The sequence below is a fragment of the Nicotiana tabacum genome, chromosome 8, assembly GCF_000715075.1.
Source record: "Nicotiana tabacum cultivar K326 chromosome 8, ASM71507v2, whole genome shotgun sequence".
Classification (NCBI taxonomy): Eukaryota; Viridiplantae; Streptophyta; class Magnoliopsida; order Solanales; family Solanaceae; genus Nicotiana; species Nicotiana tabacum.
The window spans coordinates 33,601,229-33,627,845 of record NC_134087.1 but is presented as its reverse complement, the minus strand read 5'-3'; the positions used below and the strand labels follow the sequence as shown (position 1 = coordinate 33,627,845).

General features: G+C 37.4%; 1 protein-coding gene across 1 annotated transcript; it reads right to left on the bottom strand.

The window, feature by feature from the left end:
* Positions 1-11,877: 11,877 nt before the first annotated feature.
* Positions 11,878-19,900, bottom strand: LOC107823441 (uncharacterized). Its single transcript, XM_016650082.2, has 13 exons — positions 19,404-19,900; positions 18,650-18,787; positions 18,488-18,569; positions 17,173-17,249; positions 16,903-17,009; positions 16,033-16,165; positions 15,709-15,825; positions 15,512-15,603; positions 15,093-15,159; positions 14,912-14,990; positions 14,726-14,817; positions 13,033-13,176; positions 11,878-12,362 (listed from the first exon to the last, which is right to left on the bottom strand). Exons 1-13 carry the CDS (start codon positions 19,599-19,601, stop codon positions 12,222-12,224), a joined length of 1,467 nt encoding a protein of 488 aa, XP_016505568.1. The 5' UTR covers positions 19,602-19,900; the 3' UTR covers positions 11,878-12,221.
* Positions 19,901-26,617: the final 6,717 nt, after the last annotated feature.

Genomic DNA, 26,617 nt, shown 5'->3' with positions numbered 1-26,617 from the left:
TAATGTCATTTAGGCTGACCAATTCCTTAGCAACATTTATGCATTTGATGCATAGTGTATTCCAGCCCTATCTTGACTCATTTGTCATTGTGTTTATTGACGACATTCTGGTGTACTCCCGAAGTCGGGAGAAGCATGAGCAGCACCTGAGGACTATGCTTCAGACCTTGAGGAAAAAGAAGTTATATACAAAATTTTCAAAGTATGAGTTCTGGTTAGATTCAGTGGCATTTTTGGGTCACGTGATGTCGAGTGAGGGGATCGAGTGAAGGGATCAAGGTGGAAGTAGTGCAGAGTTGGCCCAGACCGTCCTTAGCTACGGAGATCCGGATTTATCTTGGTTTGGCGGGGATACCATCGATTTGTTGAGGGCTTTTCATCTATTGCAGCACCTATAACCAGGCTGACCTAGAAGGGTGCTCCGTTCAGGTGGACGGAGGAGTGTGAGGAGAGCTTTCAAAATCTCAAGTCAGCTTTGACTACATCCCTAGTATTGGTATTGCCTACAGGTTCGGGGTCTTATACTGTATATTGTGATGCATCGCGGGTTGGTCTCGGTGCGGTGTTGATGCAGGACTGTAGGGTGATTGACTAGGCATCCAGACAACTGAAGGTACATGAAAAGATGTATCTTGCCCACGACCTTGAGTTAGCAGCTATTGTTCATGCCTTGAAGATTTGGTGGCACTATTTGTACGGTGTCCTTGTGAGATCTACACTGATCATCGGAGTTTGCAACATCTGTTCAAGCAGAAGGATCTTAACTTGCGCTAACGGAGGTGGTTAGAGCTACTTAAGGATTATGATATCACTATTCTATACCATCCCGGGGAGGCCAATGTGGTGGCCGATGCCTTGAGTCGCAAGACAGAGAGTTTGGGGAGCTTAGCATATCTACCAGCAGCAGAGAGACCGATGGCATTGGATGTTCAGGCCTTGGCCAACCAGTTTGTTAGATTGGATATTTCTGAGTCGAGTCTAGTTTTGGCTTGTGTGGTCTCCCAATCTTCTCTTTATGATCGTATCAGGAAGCGTCGGTATGATGGCCCCCATCTGTTTGTCCTTAAGGACACAGTTCAGCACGGTGATGCTAAGGAGGTCACTATTGGAGATGATGGTGCATTGAGGATGCAGGGCAGGCTATGTGTACCCAATGTAGATAGTTTGCATGAGTTGATTCTCTAGGAGGCTCATACTTCGCGGTACTCCATTCATATTGGTGCCGCGAAGATGCATCATGACTTGAGGTAGCATTATTGGTGGAAGAGAATGAAGAAGGATATAGTGGAATATGTAGCTCGGTGTCTAAATTGCCAACAAGTGAAGTATGAGCATCAATGGCCTGGTGGGTTGCTTCAAAAGTTAGAGATTCCGGAATGGAAATGGGAGCAGATCGCTATGGATTTCATGGTTGGGCCTCCACGTACTCAGGGGAAGTTTGATGTAGCTTGGGTGATTGTGGATACGCTGACCAAGTCAGCTCATTTCATTCCTGTGATGACTACTTATTCTTCCGAGCAGGTGGCTCAAGTTTATATCCGTGAGATTATCACACTTCATGGCATGTCGGTATCTATCATCTCTGACCGAGGTACGCATTTTACATCACGGTTCTAGAGGTCCGTACAACATGAGTTAGGCACTAAGATTGAGCTAAGCATAACATTTCACCCTCAGACGGATAGACAGTCCGAGCGCACTATTCAGATACTAGAGGATATGCTTCGTGCGTGCGTGATGGAGTTTAGAGGTTCTTGGGATTATTTCTTGCCACTTGCGGAGTTTGCCTACAACAACAATTATCAGTTTGAGCATTCAAATGGCACCATATGAGGCTTTGTATGGTAGATAATGTCGGTCTCTAGTGGGTTGGTTTGAGCCGGGCGAGGCTAGGCTTTTGGATACAAACCCAGTTCAGGATGCTTTGGAGAATGTTACGGTAATTCAGGATCGACTTCGCATACCCCAGTCTAGACAGAAGAGTTATGCGGATCGAAAGGTTCACGATGTTGCATTTGTGCTTAGAGAGCGGGTCTTGCTCCGAGTTTCGTCCATGAAGGGTGTTATGAGGTTTAGGAAGAAGGGCAAGCTGAGCCCAAGGTTTATTGGTCCATTGGAGGTGTTGCAGCGAGTTGGGGAGGTTGCTTATGAGCTCACCTTGCCTCACAGTCTAGCTGGGGTTCATCCAGTGTTCCATGTTTCTATGGTCCGAAACTATCACGGTGATCCATCTCATGTGTTGGATTTCAGCTCAGTCCAATAGGACAAGGATCTATCCTATGTTGAGGAGCCAGTGGCTATTTTGGATAGGCATGTTTGGAAGCTGAGGTCAAAGAACATTGCTTTAGTGAAGGTTCAGTGGAGGGGTCAGCCGGTCGAGGAGGCAACTTGGGAGACCGAGCATGATATGTGCAACCGTTATCCTCATCTTTTCACCACTTCAGGTATGTCTCTATAATTGTTCGAGGACGAATGATTGTTTTAGGAGGGGGAGGATGTAATGGCGCGGCTGGTCATTTTGAGAGTAATAGTCCCGATCCCCTATTTACTACTTTCCCCGTATCTTTTTCTGCTTATGTGACTTTCCAGAAGGTTCTGTTTTTAGTTTCGGAGTGATTTGGGACACTTAGTTCCTAAAAAGGAAGCTTAAGTTCTAGGATTTTGACCGTAGTTGGAACTATGTAAAGACGACTTCGAGATGGAGTTTTATCTGCTCCTTTAGCTCCGTTGGGTGATTTTGGACTTAGGAGCGCGTTTGGATTGTGCTTTGGAGGTCTGCAACTGAATTAGACTTGAAATGGCAAAAATTGAATTTTTGAGGAGTTTGATCGGAAGTGGAATTTTTATATCGGGGTCGGATTATGATTTTGAAAGTTGGATTAGGTCCGTAATGTCGAATATGACTTGTGTGCAAAATTTAAGGTCAATCGGACATGATTTGATAGGTTTTGGCATCGATTGTAGAAGTTTAAAGTTTCAAAGTTCATTAAGTTTGAATTGGAGGGTGATTCATGATTTTAGCGTTGTTTGATGTGATTTGAGGGATCAACTAAGTTCATATGGTGTTATAAGACTTGTTGGTATATTTGGTTGAGGTCTCGAGGGCCTCGGGTGGATTCCGGATGGTTAACGGACTAAAAATTGGACTTGTGAAAGTTGCAAAATTTCAAGTGTTTCCAGTTACTGGTTCCCTTCTTCGCGTTTGCGAGGGAAGTTCTACATTCACGAAGAAGATCTGGAGGCAGGAGGTGATTTATGCTTCACATTCGCGATGAAGGTCCCACGTCGTGAAGCTCTAAGGCAATTGGTCTACGCGTTCTCGATGAGGGTCCTGCGTTTGCATAGAGAAAGATGGTCAACTGAGTCTCCAAGCAATTTGCCTACACGTTCGTGATGATGGTCCCGCGTTCGTATAGGGTTGAGCTGAGTACGCTTCACGTTCGTGATTAGGCGGTCGCGTTCGCGATGAAGAATTTTGGACTGAGGCAATTTTGTACTTTTCGAACGTGAGAGTTCTTCCACGTTCGCGAAAAAGGGATCACTGGGCAGTTAAAAACATTTCAAAAACAAGGGTTTAACCATTTTTATCAAAACTTGAGATAGAGAGCTCAGATTTGGACGAAATTTTGGGGAAAGCTATTAGGTAACGATTCTTGACTCATTTATGGCTATATTCCATTAACCATAAATTTTAGTACGAGTGAACTCGTGAGTGAATGGTATGTAATTTTGGTACGAGTGAATGGTATGTAATTTCATTAATTAGATTAGTTTCTTATAGTTATATTTATTGTATATAATTACTTTTGGCTAGATTTGGGCCATTTGGAGTAGGAAAATTGTGGAAAAGGCATTCTTACCGATTGATTGAACTTGGTTCGAGGTAAGTGACTTGCCTAACTTTGTGTTGGGAAAATCCCCTTAGGATTTGGTACTATTATGATATGTGAGCGCCGTGTACGCGAGGTGACGAGTGCATACACGGGCTATTTGTTGTAAAATTCGATTTTTACTGAGTAATAACTTGTTTTATCTTAATTGAGTTATACTAGCATGTGTAATTATACTGTTTAGCCTAATATCGCAAGTCTACATATCTTAAATTCTTATTTGAACTCCGTGCAGCATGCTTAGTTGATTTCCTATATTTCCTTTATATGTATCAGTCTAACTGTAGAATTCTTGATGTTAATTGTTGTATTCATCATTTTCGAGCTGTGTGTTTACTTTGGGACTACGAGGAGGTACCTCGGGAAATCCCCCTGCACATTTACTTTAAGACTGCGAGGCGGTACCTCGGGAGATCTCCGCACACGTTTACTTTTGAGACTACGAGGTGGTACCTCGGGAGATCTCCTTGCATATTTACTTTTGGGACTACAAGATGGTATCTCGGGAGATCCCCTGTTGTTTTATCCCTGTGTGTTGTGTTGTTATTTTCTGTGGTTTTCTTTTGTTAAATTTCCAGATTCTTATTACACTGCAATATTTTTTGCCTTATTTATTATATATACTAGTAGGGCCTGACCTGACCTCGTCACTACTCGACCGAGGTTAGTCTTAGCACTTACTGGGTACGGTTGTATTGTACTCATGCTACTCTTCTGCACATGTTCATGTGCCAATCCAGGTAATTCGTATCAGCCTCGTCATCAGTGAGCAGTGAGACTTTGGAGACTTCAAGGTATATCTGCTGCGTCCGTAGATCTCAGAGTCCCCCTCTATTCCCTCTTATGTCATTTACCTTTCCGTACTTTTTCTTAGACTCTGATGTTTAGAGATACTCAGTTTTTCTTCTATAGCTTGTGACTTATGATTTTTTCCGGGTTTTGGGAATACTGTGTATACTCGAGTGCTGGTTTACCTGTACCTGCTGAGTGGCATTTTATCATTTTATAGTTATATGTTGTAGTCTTATTGTTCAATTTTGTTTTCATTTATGTTATCCCACATTTTTTAGGCTTACCTAGTCGTATAGACTAGATGCTATCACGACGTCTTACGGAGGAAGATTTGGGTCGTGACAATTAGGCTTTGTCTTAGGCACCTACAGAAAGAGTAATTATGATGTTAGTCTTCATGAAATATGGGATAGGTGCAATGCAATAGTGTTGGCTTGGATTATGAACACAATGGCACCAAACTTGATTAGCACTGTCATTTATGCCTCTGATGCTTATACTGTTTGGGAAGACCTAAGGGAATGATTTGACAAAGTAAATGTATCTAGTGCAGCTTATCTACATAATGAAATTGCTACCTTAACTCAAGAAGTATCCTCTGTGTATATGTACTCCTCTCGACTGAGGGAACTCTGGGATGAGTATGAAACACTCACTCCTCTACCTACATGTGGTTGTCTTGAGTCAAAGAAGCATGTAGAACACTATTAGTTTCAAAAGCTTTATCAGTTTCTTACATGTCTTAATGACTCTTATGAGAATGCCAAAAATTATGTGCTAATGACTCGACAATTACCTAACCTAAATCAAGCATATGCCATGATAATCAATGTAGAAAGTCAAAGGATTATTGGAAAAAGTGTGTATGGTTCTAATGATAACAATGAAGTTGTTGCTATGATGAGTAATAAAGCTCGAAATGGTGGTCACAATGGAGGATTCAACAACAATGGAGGATTTAACAATTCTGGACGTTTTACCAACTCTGGCTATTTTGGAGTTTACAAACCTAAGAATTTCTTCAACAAAGCAAAAATTCAGTGTGACTACTGTAAGTGTAAAGGACATACAAGGAAAACTGGTTCAAGCTCCATGGCTATCCTAGTGATTTCAAGAACAAAAAAAAGGAGGAGGTTTCAATGCTCAAGCCAACAATGTGAACAGTAATGTGAAAAATAATGAGAAAAACTATGGGAATCCACCATCAGAAACACAAGGCAACTAGATGAACTATGCTACTCTAGCTCAGTTCTTTACTCTAGAACAATACCAGCAAATTCTGCAAATGCTGGACATGGGCATGGATGCTGAACCGTTGCTAACTCCGCTATTGCAGGGACATCAGGTATACTATATGCTTTCATGTCTACTTTGGTGAATCATAATTGGATAGTAGACACAGGAACATCTAATCAAATGGTGCATAGCCTAAATCTATTGGATTCTTATGAGGAAGTATCATAGAAGGATAGAAATAAAGTACACTTGCCTACTGGTGAACAAGCTTTTATTTCATACACTAGGATCTGTTCTTTCTTCAGAAATAGGAAAAATCAGAATATACTTCATATTCTAGAATTCAAGTATAACTTACTCTCAGTGTCTAAAATCACAAAAGAGTTAAGATGTTTGGTGGCATTCTTTCCTGATTTTTGTCTCTTTCAGGAACTCTTCAGTGGGAAGGTATTGTGGATTGGTAGAGAAGAACTTAGGACTCTACATCCTCAAGGTTGCAGACAGACAAACCCCTGAACATCATATACCCCCAAATGTAAATACCATTGTTAGTAGAAATAAAGGCGTTAGCCTGAATAATACAAGTCCTTGTAATGATATCTCTTTGTGGCATAGGAGTCTAGGACATGCTCCTCTAAAGGTACTGCAGAAACTACATAATCTTTATGAGTTACATCTAACTGATCATCATCATTGTATTGTATGTCCTATTGCAAAGCATTCAAGGCTGCCCTTTCCTCTTAGAACCACTTGTTCTACTTCTATTTTTTATCTTGTGCATGTAGATATATGGGGTCCATATAGACTACCAACTCATGACTGCAAAAGATACTTTTTAACCTTGGTGGATGCTTTTTCTAAATATATCTGGATTTTTCTTCTAACTATTAAGGCAGATATTATTGTAGTATTGAAGAACTTCCTTACAATTGTGTGAAATCAGTCTAGGACTGCAGTCAAGTTCCTCAGAACTGACAATGGCACTGAATTTGTGAATGATCAAATCCATTCTCTGTTGCAAATTTTGGGAATCCTTCATCAAAGTTCCTATATTTATACGCCCTAACAAAATGGGGTGGTGGAGAGAAGGCATAGGACTATCTTAGATATGGATAGAGCACTCAGATTTCATGCCTTTATACCTCTAATATTTTGGGGTAAGTGTGTGTCCACTATAATGTACTTACTGAACAGATTGCCTACTAGACTTCTTCAAGGCAAGTCTCCATTTGAAGCGTTATTTCAGAAGATCCCTTCTATACAGCATCTTAAAGTGTTTGGTAGCTTATGTTATGTCATAAAGTGCAGAAAGAGGATAAGTTCAGTCCCAAGGCAATCCCACCAATCCACATGGGATACTCATCTTCTCAAAAGGGCTACATTCTATATGATCTACACTCCAAGGGCTTATTTGTCAGGAGATATGATGTCTTCAAGGAAGACATTTTCCCTTTTAAGCATATGCAGTATGGAGTTTCTCCTTTATTTCCTATACTAGAGGTCAGAGATGCACAAATTGAAATGATTACCGGCCACCCTGCATCAGTCTTAGATTTGTCTACTCTTGGTATTCAGTCTTTGCCTTCTTCTCCTAGTCCTCTACATGATGATCAGTCTGCACCAGGCCCTTCTATTTCTTCTACTACACCCTCAGCCTTCCCTGAAGGGCTTAGAAGATCCTCCAGGACTTCTAAACCTCCTATATGGCTAATTGACTATGTAGTCCAGCCTAAGAAAATAGCCTGTCAATATCCTGTATCACATCATGTCTCTTGTAATCAGTTGTCTTCAAACTACAGGGCTTCTCTTGCTGTATATTCAGCTATTGTTGAGCTTAGAACTTTCAGAGAAGAAAGTGTTGATCCAAAGTGAATTGAAGCTATGCAAGATGAGATTTCAGCCTTGCAAGACAACAACACCTAGTCCTTGGTTGATCTGCCTCAAGGGAAAGTTCCTATAGGGTGTGAGTTGGACTTCAAGGTTAAGTATAAGTCTAATGGTGAGGTGGAAAGATATAAGGCTAAACTAGTAGCCAAAGGCTGTATTCAACAAGAAGGCCTGGATTATACAGAAACATTCTCTCCTGTGGACAAGATGGTCATAGTAAGGATTGTAGTTGCTCTAGCTGCTGCTTCTAGCTGGTACATTTTTCATATGGATGTCCATAATGCATTTCTTCAGGGTGATCTTCTAGAAAAGGTCTAGATGCAAGCTCCTAATGACCTTTCAAGCCAGGGGAGAATCAAAAGGTGTGTAAGCTACATAAGTTTTTGTATGGATTGAAGCAAGCACCTAGGCAATGGAATCTTAAACTAATAGAGGCGCTTCTAGACATGGACTTTGCTCAAAGTCACTATGACTATTCCTTGTTCACCAAAAGGATGGGTATTGATCTTCTGATCATCTTAGGCTATGTAGATGATTTGTCGGTAACCGGCAGCAATTTACTTCTCATCTAGCAGGTCAAAAAATATTTGCAGAAAAAGTTCAAAATGAAGAATCTAGGGGAGCTGAAATATTTCCTTGGTATTGAATTCTCAAGATCTCAGGAAGTTATTCTAATGTATCAAAAGAAATATGCCCTAGAATTAGTGTCTGAATTTGGCTTAGCAGGAGGAAAACCAGCTCCTACACCTCTTGAGTTTAATTAGAAACTCACTTCTGTTGAATTTGATCAAGTAGTAAAAGACAATGGCTCTGAAGATGTGCAACTTAAGAGAAGGAAAATTATCAAAGGTTAGTTGGGAGGCTCCTGTATCTAACTATGACCAGGCCAGATATAGCCTTTATAGTTCAAGCTCAGCCAATATATGCATGCACCTAAAGTTTCTCACATGGAGGCTGCTAGAGGAGTAGTGAAACACATCAAGTCTCCACCTGGACTTGGTATGCTCATGCCAACTGGAAGTTGCAATCAACTAATAGCCTATTGTAATTCTGATTGGGGAGCATGTGTGGAGTCGATGAGGTCAATCACTGGATATGTAGATAAATTTGGAGGAGCACTGATCTCCTGGAAGTCAAAGAAACGAGGGACAATATATATGAGTTCAGCTGAGGCGGAGTTCAAAAGCATGGCAACCACAGGAGCTGAAATTGTGTGGCTAGTTGGACTGTTCAAGGAGTTAGGAGTAGATATTGTCCTGCCTGTGCCTCTACACTGTGACAGTGAAGCAGTGTGGTTTGCTGTCAACGCACACAGGAAGCGCTGTAGGCAGTGACAAAACATCTCCCTCTTGCACCTGTTTTAAAAAGAAAAAATCATGTGCTAGAGTTTGACATATTTTGGCCCTTTTATCTCCCATATATATATATATATGACTAAAAAAAAATCAAGCGCCAGAAGTTGACATGTTGTGATGTCGATCACTTCCAGATCCGCTAATTACCACCTACTCTGGTTCACCAACTGATTGCACCAGAAAAGCTCACTTATTGCAGGCCATGAACTCAACACGGAATCATTTAGTAAAAGAAGAAATCCTTGGTGTTGCATGCTTGCGATAAAATTGCCTACCAGACACCATGGGAGCCTCCAAAAGGCAGAACCTATCAGACTCACTAATTCTATCGGAAGTTGAGAATGCTGAATGTATTGGTCAAAGTTAATCTTGGAAAGTTGGAATTCTCATTGGAGAATATATAGAGGTAATACTGTGGTCACTCCTCAAGGGCGAAAAGATATAACAAAAAGGTAAAGAACGGTTGGAGCTAGCTAGATTGATTATATGTTTGAACTGCTCCCAAGATACAAGTAATCCTGTGATTCTCTTCGGAGGTTCCAAATCATGCAAATTAATGTCCCATTACAAAGTACTCAATCCAAAAGTACATATCAGTCAATGGGCGATCAAAAGAGGGTCTAAACTCTACAACACCGACAAACTATATATGTCAGTATGAGTAATTAAATAGGCTTGTACTCGATCGGTTTTTAACATTCACAGGTGTAGCAATATATAAATTTAAAATGTGCGGACTGCAGTTGTAACATTTACATTAGTTTACTCCAACAATAATAACAGGATACAGATATAACTAAGAAATGATAATAATGGCATTAAATTAAAGAGGGTACTTGGAGGCCTGAAGCAAATTAAGAGTCTAGTTGTGTTGAGGTTGGTCAGCCAAGGAGACTTTGCTTAGCCTGCTGGGTAATGTCTTAATCAGAGAGTTTACGTTTCTCAGGTTTCTGGCAGGCGTTTTTCGGCGGCTAGTTGAACCATATATGGCTCTATGTGCCAGTGCTTTACCCATGAACCGGTGCTCCTTCTCCACCCTGCAGCTCTCTTGATCATATTCCTCTTGGCAGCTCTTGTAGGTTTCAGAAACTTCACATATTGCTGCTTTGTCACTGGCCATATTTTTCCCAAGAGGAGAGCTAGGGTGCTGTAAAGGAAACAATTAAGAAGGGATACCCATTTATAATTGGCCCTTTAATTTGTCTGAGGATTAAAGGCAAAAGGCAAATATGCTAATACAGTACTATCTTTAATTAGAAGAGAAGTGTTAGTATCTCTCTCTCTCATTAAAGAATCTGATCGTGTGCTTATCAAAGATAGGGGGAGGAGACTTTTCCCTTGATGAATAAGCTTGAAAAGCATTCTTCATAGACTTGAGAGCACAAATAGTCCAGATCTTTTCTATATCTTGCGCATCAAATGGGAATTTAGGTGCTAATTATTTCATTAGGTGGTTCAACTCTTCTTGTGATCCTGGCAAAAACTAAAGCCAAGAAGGCCATGTTTACGTGATACAAAACCATAGTCCATAGAGTAAAAACAGCGTCTCTTGACATTTCCACGTTGGTGAAACTATTACATTTGTACCGATGCCTTTCAGTTTATTTAGAACATCACTAATGTCATGGGAGGCTTTCCAGCCATGCCCCATGGCGTCCTAGCAAGCATCCCAACGCCTGGCGCCACAGACGGCCCCGTGGTCTTCGCTGCGCCAAGTGACAAGCGCGCATGTGCCTCTGTCGCCCCACCGATATCCATCGCCAGCGCCTAGCCGCAGGCAGATGCCAACAGCGCCGCGCGCACAGACCGTGATACCAAAGACAATGTTGCTGACAACGGACCTGTTTCTGCCTTGTAGAAAACTAAGTCATTTTCATTGTAAATTTAGAGTAGTTTTATTTCATGTACTTCCATTATGTTTCTTTAGCTTAGTTAAGTCTAGTCTTGTAACTTTGATTTATTTTTTTAAGCACTATTAGAGGATCAAGCAATCAAACTTTCTAGCAAGCAAACAATTCTCTGTACTGGTGTCTGTCCCCCTCGACACCGTGTTGCTTTTCTGTAATAGCTTTCATTAATGCAATCAAGATTTCTTTCATTCTCAATTCTCATTTATGTTCTATCAATTGCTCTTGACATTGGTTTTCCCGTACGGCACTGACAATCTCGACTACCGTACAGAGGAGACCTCATTTGGCGGATAGTAACTGCACTGACATCAGTTGCTTAGCCTTACATCGTCCTACCAAGGAATCTCAGGAAGGCGCCGCGTAACACTAATCATGAGAAACAACTAATGTTCGGTCTCTGCATCTGTAGGGGCTGCACCTGTGTGAATCTTCTCCTGATTTGGACTACTAAACTTTTGGAATCGCATTTTCCCTTACTGAAGAGTGAAAGAGGATGCTTGACATCGAAGCAATCCCTTGTCTCCCATCCAAAACATCTTTAACTGGTGATGGCGGGACCCATTAGCTTCTTCTTTTTTACTACTCCATTTCTTCTTTATCCATCGTGTCACATTTATAAGATAGGTGCTTTCCATAATATTTCGACATCGAACTTCTCCTCCCCCCCCCCCCCCCCCCCACAAACCCAAACACCACCAACACCGGTTGTCCCAACAGTCAGTTATTCCTGCCCAAAATTGGAATATATTAGCATCCCTATTGCTTTAACTTCATTCCATATCAGGACCAGCTAGGAGTAGGGAAATAGAAGAGAAGAAGAACAACGAGAGCTACATATTGTACAAGTTTAATTTACAACGTGATGTCATCTTGTGACAGGACTAAATACATATCTTCCAGAAGCACATTGTAATGCCATAACTAGACGAGGAGAAAGCTGGAAACTGTTCATAATCTACCATTCTACTGTAATAAATTATCCGCAGCTATATACATGCCATGAGGACAGTAAAGTACAATGCTATGAGAATCTGAGTTATCTTCTGGGTTTGCTGCCGAAGAACTCACTGAATGCATGCTTTTGAAACATTTGGGCATGATCAAGAGAGCGTGGCACCCACTCAGTGCAAAAAGCATTTCCGTCAGCAACTTCATAGCTTTACATAAACCTTTTTTGCGTGAAGGAATCCAGCAACCAAGCCCCAAAACAGTATCTCAAGCATCACAAATACCAGAGTACCCCACTTCTTTGAATGAAATACTGCTTGAAGGAACCTTTCTGTGATGTCAACCTATATTCCATTTTATTTGTAAGTTTAGATTTAATTAAAGAGAAGCATCATTTTGATATAGATACTATCTGTACGTCTCTAAAAGCACCTACGAGTATGCAGTAAACAAACTCGGAAACCTAAAGGAAGCAGCGGATTTGCTAGAAAAGGATGCTATTTAATTTGATGATGTCTCTTACACAAAAGATGGAGAGAATATTGTTAACAAGAAAAAATTGACCCTATAGCGACTTGAGGAGAATATACTAGTATGAAAGCTATTATGTGCATGATGCCATAAAATATCACTATGCTACATGATGGCTGAAGAAAAGCCATAATAGATATAGAGAGAGAGGACAGGTGCAGAGTGCTTGAAGGGTAGCCAGCCTAGTTTAACTGGTCAAGAGGTCCCTAATTCAAATGAAACCCCCCCTCCCCCCCAAACCCCTTCCACCAGAGTCCAAAACCATTTTACTGAGAATCTTCCAAATTCATACTACTAATTTATCCATCGGGATAGAAAAACAGAAATATCTTTGGTGTGCTCTAGTTGATCATTGATCTTCCACAAACACTGCTTGCCGAAAGAAGTTCGTGGAGCACAGCCTTACAATGATCAGAAATAGCTTCTCAGGAGATGAGTAAGTTTACTAGAGGAACGGATATTTGATGGAAAGAAGATGATTACCAAGTTGTTTTCAGGTGAATACCAATAGAAACCTTGTAGTGCTGCGGGAAAGAGGTCACAAGCAGCCAAAGCATAGAGGATGAGAGCATTCATTCCCATCCACTGAAATAGTATAAATGGCTTCCTGAAACATTTGACATCAACCTGCACCATATAGAGAATGCAAATCAAACTCCATGCCCTAGATCAGCAATATTATCCTTTTCCTCTAATGATATAGAAGATTAAGGGAATACCTTTCCTATTTAGTAGTTTACAAGAAAGCGTTGTAATGGAACCAAATACTCTATGAGAAGTGGAAGGTTTCGACGTCAGAATAAAGATGTTTCTCTTCAAAACCAATAAGTCAGTGCCACGAATGCAATCACTAGATGATTTGAAAGATACATAAAGTTATCAGGAAAACAGTCTTTTGCACAATCTAAATTTCGTTATTTGGTACCCTGTCTCGGAATCTTCCAGAAAGCCAGGTAATTGAATTTGGAAGCACAAACTGCAGATCAAGCATTGCTTTAGCGAAGGCTGTAATGCATCATGACCAAACATACAATTACAATAATAATGAGGAGATTGATGAGGATGTCACACATCGTATTGGAGCAAGGTGGATGAAATGGAGGCTCGCATCTGGGCGTCTTGTGTGATAAGAATGTACCACTAAAACTTAAAGGCAAGTTCTATAAAATGGTAGTTATACCGACTATATTGTATGGGGCAAAGTGTTGGCCAGTCAAGAACTCTCATATCCAGAAGATTAAAGTAGCTGAGATGAGGATGTTGAAATGGATGTGGGGGTATACCGCGTTAGATAGGAATAGGAATGAAGTTATTCGGTAAAAGGTGAGAGTGAACCCCGTGGAGGATAACATGCGGGAGGCGAGGCTGAGATCGTTCAGGCATGTGACGAGGAGAAGCACATGTCTCAGTTATGAGGTATGAGAGGTTAACCTCGGGGGGTATGAGAAGAGCTAGAGGTAGGCCAATGAAGTACCGGGAGAGGTGATTAGCCAGGAAATGACGCATCTTAAGCTTACCGAGGACATGACCCTTGATAGAAAGATGTGGAGGTCGAGAATCAGGGTAGAAGATTAGTAGGTAATCAAGTGTTTTCCATTTTGTTTCCCATACAAGTAGTATTAGTATTAGTATGGTTTCTTTTTATTCTTAGATTGCTATTACTACCTATTGTTCGATTGCTATCTCTCGCTTCGATTTTCTTAATATCTTGTTGTTGTTACTGCTTATTGCCACTGCTTCTTTTTCATATTTTCTTTACCTAAGAGTCTATTCGGAAACAAAATCTCTACCCTCCGAGGGTAAGGGTACGGTCCGCGTACACTCTACCCTCTCCGGACCCCAATTGTGAGTTGTGAGAATTCACTGGGTTTATTGTTATTGTATTAATAAAGTTACTCTCATGTTGTGAACTTCAATTTAATTCCATTTATTAACCTACCAGGCGCTTTTTCATTAAGTAGAGCATCTGAAACAGTATGCTAATTTCATCGAACTCTTTTTTTTATAAGGTAAAGATTTTATTAAATAAAGTACCAAGCTGGTGCTTTATTTAATTAATATTACAATGCAAGAGAATTTCTCACTTTTGGCACATATCATTTTTCGGAAAATTAATATCACAAAAGGGTTAATTTCATAAATAGAGAAGATAACCGGAAAATCTAGTCAGACTCACAAGGTAATAAAGAACTACTAAGAGCAAACCGGATACTCCAGCCGTGATGAACATATAGCTCAATGTGTAAAGCGGTTTAGAAAAAGGAACACCTGGAACATCAAAAATGTGCTGTAAGCATCAGCTATAAAGCAAACATGTCTTGAAAACAAAATTCAACCCAACATCATCCATTAAACAGCATACCTGCAAGCTCCAACACATATCCTACAATTGTTAGAAAGACAGAAAATACGGACCAAAAGATTACCCTCTGCATGTGACCCTACAGCAAAGATGTATTTATATGAGAAAGAGGATGCAACAAAATACAACAAGCAATTCTATAGTTAGCAAATGTTTCGAAAGAGTATCATGTCTTTCTTACTTTAACATGCACAAGAATGTGGCCGAAATGCAAGCCCACAAGGCATGTAATGGCGGCCATCAAAGAACTGAATAGTTTCAATAAGAAAAGAAAAGACATGAGCTGGAAGCAATTAAAGTAAAGCAAAGGAACAGAATTTGCTAGCTGACAATGAGGCTCATATATAATTTGATTTACATGAAAAAGAAAAAGGAGCCTCCAAACATATGTAAAACAAATGGTACAGCAAAAGAATATGATTCTTTATACATCTAACAAAGTGCAGAGATCTATCGATCGGCCTTTATGAATTAGTACCTCAAAAAAGTAAATCACGTCAAAAAGAAGTTGTTTCTATTATGTACCTAGGCTCTAGCTAACAAAATTAAGCTGGACGCAATCTGCTGGAAAAGTGTACACAGGGAAAAGAGGATATTTACCTTAAGATTCCTTCAGGGTCAAATGGAGCAAGGCACCATCCAGGTGCATTTGATGGTAGAGGTCCATAATCAGGAGAGTTGACGCTGCATTCCTACCGACAGAAAATTAACAGCACGAGCAAGATGATGAGAACAGAGATGTAAGTTCAAATCCACCAAATCAGAGTTTGCACATGACAATTAAGGTCATAAAGAACCTTGGTTCTTCTGTAGACAGGACGTTGATAAAGGTGTTTTTCACCAAGAAGAAGCCTATCAATCAGACCAACCACATTGCAAGGAGGATCAAGACTGCCCCTCACTCCACAGTTAACCTGTTAAAAATAGATATCAGGAACCTCCCAAAATAACCCAATTAATAACTAAGTGAAGACTCAGATTTCTAGGAAACTTAACATAAGGCATGTAGAGTGACAAAACTTAACAGATGTCTGATGCAGAAAAAGAATGGCGTTTAATAGCCACCAGCAGATTGAACCAGAGAAAAGTAAAATCTTGGAGCACTTCAGAAAGATTCTTACAGTTTGAGTACTCAATTCATATCCTGAAACCGCTGATTCCATGTCAAGACTCGATATTTCAAAGAACCAATCCGGAACATAGAGTCCATACAGCAAAATCAGGTAAGATAGACCAATTAAGGTTCCAGCCACCCTGCATAGCAGAAAAAGTAAGAAAAGCTTCTCAAAATAAGTGGCATTATCATGTACAGAAAACTTTGTGACAAGTTTATTCTTCTTCATGAATTTACAATTTTTTAATTGGCATAAAGGTGTAATTAATTAGTTTTGGGATCTCATTATTCCTTATAGCTACTATGAAAAATCTTACTATTGCATGGACCCATATATCTGGACGAGCAAAAAGCTAAAGGTCATCATGTATTGGACCATGTATGTCTCGGGAAAAAATGCAACAGAAACATATCCACTGAAAAGCTAAACAGGCAAAATTAAGGAAAGGAGATTTTGACTGATCTGGTCAAAGGATTGCTATATAAGAAAGAAAATGAACATAGGAAGATAACAAATACCAACCAGCAGTATTTCCCTATAACTGATGGATAGCCATTTGAATCACTATAATATTGTTGTGAAGTCCATGAAGTATCATAGATACTTTTCCCGCAGGAACAAGTAGTAGTAATATCATTTACAGATTCTCAAGAGTACTAGTTCATCCACAAGTGGATGGATAAATATTCTGCTGCTACTACGAAATTTTGAGCACTACAAAAATCTTGAACAGACACGTGTGATATTCTCGATCAAGGAAGACACTGATTAAGAGAAACAAACAATTCAACCATGTGCATCACCAACAAAAATATTAAAATAAACCATGAATGAACCAAGCAGCACATGATCCATAATCTCAAGAGGTATACTTACGCTTGAAAGAAGTATCTCCTGACGAATGCCTTTGCTGAATCAACAGGATAATCATTGGCAAGCCAAATTTCCAGAATTGAAGCAAATAGATAACCAATAGAAATCCTCTACAGCAGAAAAGCACATAGAATAATGCTAGGATATAAAAGAACTTGAAATACAGATAACAATAAAGGTTTTAATCTACCTAAGGACGCAGAAGACAGGCTGGGATTATACGAGTAAAGAAAAAATCAAATAAGGAACACAAGCCATTGTCAGATAAAGTACCTGTAACACTCCCATCCATCTAATTCTAGCAATATCAACTCCATAACTCAGGTTGTCGCGCCCATGGAAATACCCACCTAAGAATGAGTAATCATGGATTCGATGACTTGTAACATATGTGAGTTTAAATGCAGTTGAGAGAAAATTTTACAAAAGAAAGCCTTATAAATTTTCCGTAATATCTAATTAGCTAATAACAACAAAAGCTCATGATGGCAAATTTTCAGTTCACGTAGGAGAGAAGCAATTGAGCCCTTTTTCCTCCAGGTGTTACCTCACTGCACATTTCCTCCTTATGTTTTTTCAAAACAATAAGTCAGAACTTTAATTTTGACGAAGTCAGCAAAAGGTTCCATTTACAAACAACTCTCTAATAATCAGTAATATATGGCCTTGATAATCCATATCCATGGCTATTCAAAGTATAGCTATACAATTTCCTAATACCATCCAAATAGATGATCCTTGTTTTGAATATGTCCACCATGGTTGACTGTTGTACAGCGTGCACCCATCACCACAAAGGAAGCTTGGTTTAGACAACAATGACTTCAACCTCACATCTAAAAACTCGTTTGATTATTTTTTTATCCTCACTTTTATGTCAAATAAATGAGGCTTTGATTATTTAGACCTTGAAGTTCCGTATGTACTATGTTTTGTGCTAAGAGAAAGAGTTCATTTCAAATTGGTGGGTTTTTTAAGAAATCAAGTTTTGCGTTTAGCTAGCCACGTTGGGCCTCGATTTGTAAACAGAGGGTCTGATTAAGCAAACAACATAGACAACAAATTGTAATGAGCCAAATTATAGGTTGTTGTTTATAAGTTGATCCTAAATTCTGAGCAAGCTCGGCTCATTTGCAAGTATAGTTGAGACAACAAGATTTCTGTATTTTTTTCAACATGGTAAGTAGGAAGAGCTTATAATGAACAGGGATTTTACTTTAAATAATGGTGGTGTCTGGGCCATCTTGCACTCACCTAGACAATTCCACCGAGTACCTGCTACCTCCCACCAGCACAGGTACCAAGTAGCTCTGGCGCACCAAGGATTACGCAAATGGGAATAAATCACCTAGGTTTTTTTGTCTTTTCTGGAATCTAAACCCTAGACTCCAAGAATTTCACCCACTTCATTGAATTCTGGGTCACACTCTTGGGTACGCCGTTTTACTTTTTATTTTTTGATAAGGAGGAAATGAAGGCAGAGCATCGGTTGAACAGTCATTTCTTTCCTGCGTATACAATGCATTTCACAAATAACGCTTAAGTGTGAATCCCTCCCTCGTTATGAGGTGCTCAGCAAATGGCATACCTTGAAGGAACACTCCCAAAATAAAGAGCTTAACTGTCCTCAGTAAGACTTTCTTTGTAGCTTGTGGTTTGCTGGAAACTTTCTGCATCAACAATGGATTCTCATCCCTGTTGGAATCAAAAAAATTGGATTACCTAACAAGAAAAGCATGACGAGTGGTACCTTGAATACTAGACTCGCAGAGACCCCAACAATAAAGAGGAAAAAGGGCATCACAAAGTCGGCAAGGGTCACTCCAAACCACGGGGAGTGGTTTATTGATGGGAAAGCCTTTCCAGCATCATCAACCAAAATCATCAACTGTCAAATAAACCACATAAAAGAAAACTAAGGTGAAGAAGAAAGGAGACTAAAGCAAGTCAAATAACAAAGAGAATAGACCACATGAAATCGCAGAAGACACACATAATTTAACAGAGAAGACCAAAAGAAAGGACAAGTTTATAATACATCCTAGAATCAGAAACAGATTCAAAATTTTCAATTCCGTTGTTTCATTGCTCCATTAACCCTACTGGAAGATAACTGCAAAATTGCATTTTAGCACTAGAAAAGGTTGCATTTTGCATTAGTATAACTTGTTGACTTAGGAAATAAACAGCATCAGTGAAGACAAAAGAACACAGAGAAGATATTTTCAGCTACAAAAAGAGTAGCTTAGAATTTCATATCAACATTCCATTGGGATGGTTAGTTGCTGGTTTGCACAATTAGGCCCAATTCAGAAGGCGAAATCACAGAAGAAAAATACAAATTTTGATATAGGGGCTTTGAAGGAAAAGCTGTAATCAAAGTGCTTCTTTCATGTTCATAGAGAAGTTAAACAGCAAAGCATGCAAAACTAGTCAAATACAATTAAGTTCTAGCAAAGGCGGAGATACAGTCAGTTCGAAAAGCAACCAAAAAAAAATCATACAGCGACGGTAAGGCCTCTAAAGACATCGAGAGAGAGCAAACGTTGTTTGGGAGTAGGTTTTGATCCGGCCGGCTCGGAGACTATTTCTCCATCTGTAGCGTGCGAGTGCGACAATATTAATTCAGGCGAAGAATTGGAAAGAAGAAGCGGAGCTCGTTCGCCGGAATCTGTGACCACCGTCAGCGGCGGCGAGGACATTCCGACAGAGTTGAAATTTTTTAGCGTTGACTATATCCACCGTGGACTAATTTTCCCTGCTACTGCAATAGGTGACTGAACTAAAGAGAATAAGTACAAAATAGTGCTTCAAAAAAATTATTTGCGCTAATGCCTTATCTGATTGTTAGACTTAACATGAATTGCGAAAAAAGTAAGATTTGTTATAAAATATAATTCAAAGTAGCAATATGGAACAAGGAAATAAAAGTAATTTAGTAAAACATGAACAAGAAATGGAGATAGAGAGAAGGAAGAGATTTTTTTCTTTAATTGTGTGTATTTTTCTATCTATTACAAGGCCTTTATATAGGCATAAAAAGTAAAGAAAATATGTCATGGAATATGTCATTGAACATAGAAAATATGTCATTGAATATGTCATTAAGCATTTGACATGAAGATCATGGAGGTACAGTAGACATCCACCATAATATGATATTTATCATAACACTCCCCCTTGGATGTCCATAAATAATGTGCCTCATTAAAACCTTATTAGGAAAAAACCTTATGGGAAAAAAAATCCTAATGAAGGAAAAAGAGTACACATATTTAGAAATACGCCTTTTGGTTGCCTCGTTAAAAACTTTGCAAGGAAAACCCGGTGGGACAAAACCTTGCAAGAGAAAAAGAGTACACCGCGTATTAACTCCCCCTGATGAGAGCATCAGTTCACATCCTTCAGCCTTCGCATCCTAATCTTGTACACCAGTTTCTTGAAGGTTGACGTCAGTAGAGATTTGGTGAACAAATCAACCATATTATCACTTGAACGAATCTGTTGCACATTGATATCACCATTCTTTTGAAGATCATGTGTGAAAAATAACTTTGGTAAAATGTGTTTTGTCTTATCTTCTTTTATGAATCATCCCTTCAATTGGGCTATGCATGCTGCATTGTCTTCATACAAAATTATGGGTAGTTTGTCAAACTTCAAACCACATTTGTCTCGGATAAGATATATTATAGACCTCAACCAAATACATTCTCGACTTGCTTCATGAATAGAAATTATCTCAGCATGATTAGAAGAAGTAGCCACGATTGATTGCTTAGTCGATCACCAAGATATGACAGTGCCTCCACATGTAAACACATAGCATGTTTGAAATCAAGCCTTGTGTGTGTCAGATAAATACTTTACATCGGCATAACCAACAAGATCGGGATTGCAATCATTGCCATAAAATAAGCCCACATTGGTAGTCCCTTTTAGATAACACAATATGTATTTGATTTCACTTCAATGTCTCCTTGTAGGAGCAGAGCTATATCTTGTTAAGACATTAACTGAAAATGTTATGTCACGCCTTTAGTGTTAGCAAGATACATTAGTGCATCAATTGCACTAAGATATAGTACTTCAGGACCAACAAGTTCTTCATTATTTTCATGAGGTCAGAATGGATCTTTATTTATATCGAGTGATCTCACAACCATCGGGGTACTAAATGGATGTGCTTTATCCCATATAAAATCGCTTTAAAATCTTTTTAGTGTATGCTGATTGATTGATAAAAATTTTATATTTCATATACTCAATTTGTAGACCAAGACAAAATTTTGTCTTTCCAAAATCTTTCATTTCAAATTCTTTCTTTAAACAGTTTACTGCTTTAGGAAGCTGCCTAGGAGTTGTAATGATATTTGAATCAACATACACAAAGATTATAACAAATTCAAATCCAGATCTTTTTATAAAAATACAAGGACAAATTGAATCATTCTTGTGCCCTTCTTTCAATAGGTACTCACACAGGCGATTATACCACATGCGCCTTGATTGTTTCAATTCGTATAAGGATTTTTGAAGCTTTATTTAATAGATTTCTAGGAAACATTAATATGCTTCAGAACAATTTTAATCCTCCAATGATTTCCATTATACGTATATCAAGTTTTCATGTATTGCCAGATTAAAACATGAAATAATTATATCCATCATAAGAGAACATGTCTCTAGATAATCAATGTGAGGATATTTACTAATTTTCTTGTGTCACAAGTCGTCTTTATGTTTATCGACATGAACTTTTTGCACAAGAACACATTTATACCTCCATTGGCTTTATACTTTCAGGTGTTGGGACTATCCGCCCAACTTCACATTTTTTCAAGTGAAGTCAATTTTCATTGCGTATTTTTCATTTGGCCAATCATTTATCTGTCCAAATTTCATGACAGATTTGAGCTCAAGATCCTCGTCAATATTAATAATATTGACGCTACATTATGTTAACAATATCATCGACGATCATTTTATATCGGTTCAATAACTTATTGAGATCATTTTATCTCATTATTTTCAGGTACCTGAGCCTCTCACATGAGGTCTTACGAAGTGTTATGTCGTGGTGCTCTTCTAGAGCACTTGCCTCCTTATTATGACCATTTTGCCCCTCTTCTTCTTCAAGGAGTTTTATCTTTGGAACCGATTGGTCTGTTACGCTTCATGTGTGCCATAGACATCTGTCCCTCATGGACTTTATTCTATTTGGAGCATTAACAGCTGAAATATGACATTTAGCTTTGGGTCAGCAATTGCGTCTAGCAATAATTTATAAATTAATTATCACTTGAACTTCAAGTTCATATTTTCTTGTACGAGGATCTATATGTATTCATAATAATTCATTTCACGTATCACTTTCTCAGCTATCCAATTTCTCCCCCTAATATTGGGATCACCAACACATTTTCCAACCTTCTTTGGGAACCCATCTTTGTGCATTGTGGTGGCATAATTAAATCATATAGCACATTCATATTCCTATATAGAAATTATTTGGTCCTGACCCTGAACCGATTGTGATAGGAAGAAATTTTCATAACTTGGCTAGATGCGTACAAGTGCTGGTGTATATTAAATATTACATCTCATACCAAATTTTATTTTTGGGAGTTTTATTCTCATAACCAATGATTTAGCTATAATTGGAGGCATACAATTTTCGCTAAACCAACTTGGATTTAAACCAGTATTATCAAGATAAATCATCATAATTTATATTCTGGAATTGTGCTCTAATAATTTGAGCAAGCAATCTTGCAAAAACAAAACTACAAGTTGATAACAAATGCACATGTGACCATAAAATAGATGCATCTATTAAAATCATATAATAGTAAACGGTCCACATGGCAGGTGACTGAGCCCATATATATATATATATATATATATCACCTTTTATTCCTTCCAGAAATCAAGGGGTTCAATCCCAACCTTTAATTGGTATATCATGAGAACAAGCAGCACAAGAGAATTCTTGAAGAATCTTCTATTCTTCAATATATGTCAATGTAATTCTTAATTAATTTTTCGCATCATAATTGAACCGAGATGGTCAACTGGTCATGCCAATTAATATTTGTTTTAGTAAACCTCTAGTTTACTTGTGGCATATGATTCCAGCATTATGCTTATATTTGTGTAGTACAAATAGAAAGAAGATCAGGTAACCTTTCATATTTACCCGGTATGATTATAGAAATATGAAGATATTCAATCTTCCTTTCATTTATAGTCTCAATATGCCAATCACATTAACTTATATATTTGAAACTCAAAAAGTTTCGTTTGAGACTTTACAATATCAATGTCATGAATAAGTTTATTCATCCGGGTAGTAACAAATTAGTTTTCCGGAGTTCTTAACAACTTTTGTACTACAAGATCTTTTATCATACCATTCATATGGTAAATGTCTCCTTCACAGATAAAATTATATCATAATAAATTGTCACGGTCAAAATCATCATAAGCAAAATCATTTCTTGCTTTAACTTTGCCTTTAATAACTTTTATAAGGCATGACAAAATATTATTTGGCGTACCACATGTACGCGACCAATGATATATTCATGTAACCACACAATAATATTTATTCTCTTTATTTTACTCAAACTTCCCTTAGAGGTGAGTTGTGTGGTATTCATATAATCATGAATTGCATGTCTTTATTCATTGCTTTTATCACATGCCACATTCAACTTTAGGAATGAGTTTGCATTCTCAATGCTTATCACAAGTCACATTCTCTTCAAGGAATGGATCATAATCAGCGATGTGCTTTATTATTATCATACCAATTTGATGGTAAGCATTGCCTTCACATTTTGAAGGACTATTTTGAGAACCCTTATTGTTCTCCTTTTATAATCATAGTGATGATTATTATTATTTTGATATTTGGAACACCCACGTTCATTGTTCAACCACTTGTCTTCATTGAAACTTATTATGCGCTGCTATCACATTCACTTCAAGAATGGAGCAAATCAAGTGGGACAATTTTCATGGCTTTTCATGAAAAATATATTATTTTTCGTTAGTCATCATTATATCATCAATATGGTACATTGGGACTCAAACCCAATGTCTTACCAATATAAAGGCATGTTAGGCCATAATAAATTCGGACTCAAACCCAACTCTTATCATTATGGAGCATCAGGACTTGATCCTGATGTCTTACCCTCAATCAATGGCATAATAGGCTAAACAATATTGAGATTCATTATCAAGCCTTAATTTCAATCACATGCCAAGAAAGTTATACACAACTAATTTGCAACTTAGCAGATCAAATTTGCTTTCTTAAATAAGTGTACAAATCTCAAATCAGCGTAAAGCTTTATTAATTATTTGTAGCATCTATATGAAATACAACCGTTTGTAGTCAGAATATTTCTTCTAAATTCTATTAGAGTTTAAAAGGATGATAAAACCATTGTCATTATATTTATTGAGTCTCTCTAAAAAATATTGTTGTTTTCGGGGTATACCCTACCTATTGGATTTGATTTAACGCCATGACTTCTCTTCTCTCAATTCAACCAAACAATTAGTGAATAAATTTATCAAAAGTACACCTAACACATATATAGTACTAATACATAAATTCAACATTTATATTACCTGAAAAGTGACATTATAGGTAATAACTTACCAGTTGTAGCTTGTACATCATTCATATAAAATACTTAAAAATGGTAAGTCAGTAGCAAGCATTAAGTAGGTTCTAGTAGTCATACTAATCATTGTTTGCTTTCAAATGATACGACCATAAATTATGAAGTATACTTTCTCAATAGCTGGTTTGTTTTCCAAATATCAAAGAAGTAATTAATCAACTTAGATAAAGATGTGAAGTATTTCTTGTTTTCTTCAAGATGATTTATGCTTTTAATCAGTATGACCAATTTTATTTTATTTTTTATTCCTTTTTTTGGTACTATATGCAAGTGTAAAAATCCAAAAGGAAAAAAAATATTCATCCAAGTAAAAGAAAATGTTTAAAGCGGGCAGGACAGATTGAAGATAGTTAACACATAAATATGCATAAGACAATTTATATAAAATATCCTTGGTTACCATGACATGCATCATATCAACAATTAACTGCTACTATGATTTTCACATATAGAACTTCGAAAATTTTATTCCATTCATGTGATATAAAAGATGTAATATTAATATGTGCTTATGCAATACAGGTGTAGTACAAAGTTGTGTGCATATGAGATTTTAAAGGAATGACAAGTATAAGATAATCATACCTTCTTACATTTCATTACTTACCATATGTAGTTTCTCTTTACATTTAACTATGTGATGATATGTATGGCTTCTAATTGTAATCTTTCTGGATGTAGGAAAAATTTTGTAGATATATATATACAATTGGTTAGAGACTCGTGCTGATAATAGAACTATATGGTTGTTATAAAATATAATTCAAAGTAGCAATATGGAACAAGGAAATAAAAGTAATTTAGTAAAACATGAACAAGAAATGGAGATAGAGAGAAGGAAGAGATTTTTTTCTTTAATTGTGTGTATTTTTCTATCTATTACAAGGCCTTTATATAGGCATAAAAAGTAAAGAAAATATGTCATGGAATATGTCATTGAACATAGAAAATATGTCATTGAATATGTCATTAAGCATTTGACATGAAGATCATGGAGGTAGAGTAGACATCCACCATAATATGATATTTATCATAACAAGATTCATTTTTTATTATTTTGTCGTTTTATTTTTGGGGGCCTAAAAAGCTAGACAAGACACCATAAATATGTTGCGACTTTGAAATTTAACTGAGACTTTTTCGGGGCGGCTCAATAGTATTGGGGCTTAAAGCCAAATTTTCACAAGAGACCTTTAATTATTTTTTATAATAATTTTTTTTATATATGTTATTTATTTGAAATATAATTTTCTAGCTTTTTCATATGCAAAATTATGAATATTATGTTATAATCAATTTCTTCTAATAGTAATTTTTCAATTGATAATATCGTTAATCCATTTTAATCTCTTGCGTTATGGTTGATCTTAAGTAAGATTTTATCAATTTTAATTTAAAAAACTTCTTTCAAATTTCTAGTTTGTGATCGAGGACGACCCGAGACAACTGTTACAGGAACTGTTATCATTATTCTATGTGCAATATAAGCATTTGAAAAAGAATCAAATCTTTTTATTGGATTGAGTATATCAATTAGAGTACTATTACAGAACAATATGATCTTTTAGAGGCACAAAGAAAAAAAATATAATAGTAGTAACGCTTGGTGAGAACTAAGAAAGATTAAAAAAGGAAATTGAATATTGTGCAAACCAAGAAAGTAAGAGGAAAACGTTTACATAATATTTAATGAGAAAAAGACTAAAGAAAAAAGAATAATCACTTGATTTCTTCCATAAATTTTGCATTTATACGTTAGGAGCCAATTTTTAAGAAACAAAAATATTTTTTTTTATTTTTTACCAAAATATGTAATAAGAGTAAAAATACTTAATTAAAAAAATTGAGGAATTTTCAAAAATGACTATTGTTTATTGGCTATTAACTTCTTATAGCTACCATATACATAATTACTTTCTGTAACTACCTTTCACTTGTTATGGTAAAGTATTCGATGTATTTATGCTACTGTATTCAAGAATACAGTAGTAAAAATCGGCTAAAAAACAGAGCAGTCC

Bases quoted from the DNA above. Each gene is read 5' to 3' on its own strand.
- LOC107823441 (XM_016650082.2), bottom strand. From the start codon at position 19,601: ATGTCCTCGCCGCCGCTGACGGTGGTCACAGATTCCGGCGAACGAGCT. The intron at 14,991-15,092 runs GTAAGAAAGACA...TCTTTGCTGTAG, and splicing joins ACATTCTTGTGCATGTTAAA to GGTCACATGCAGAGGGTAAT. The intron at 14,818-14,911 runs GTATGCTGTTTA...TTGATGTTCCAG, and splicing joins ATATGTGTTGGAGCTTGCAG to GTGTTCCTTTTTCTAAACCG.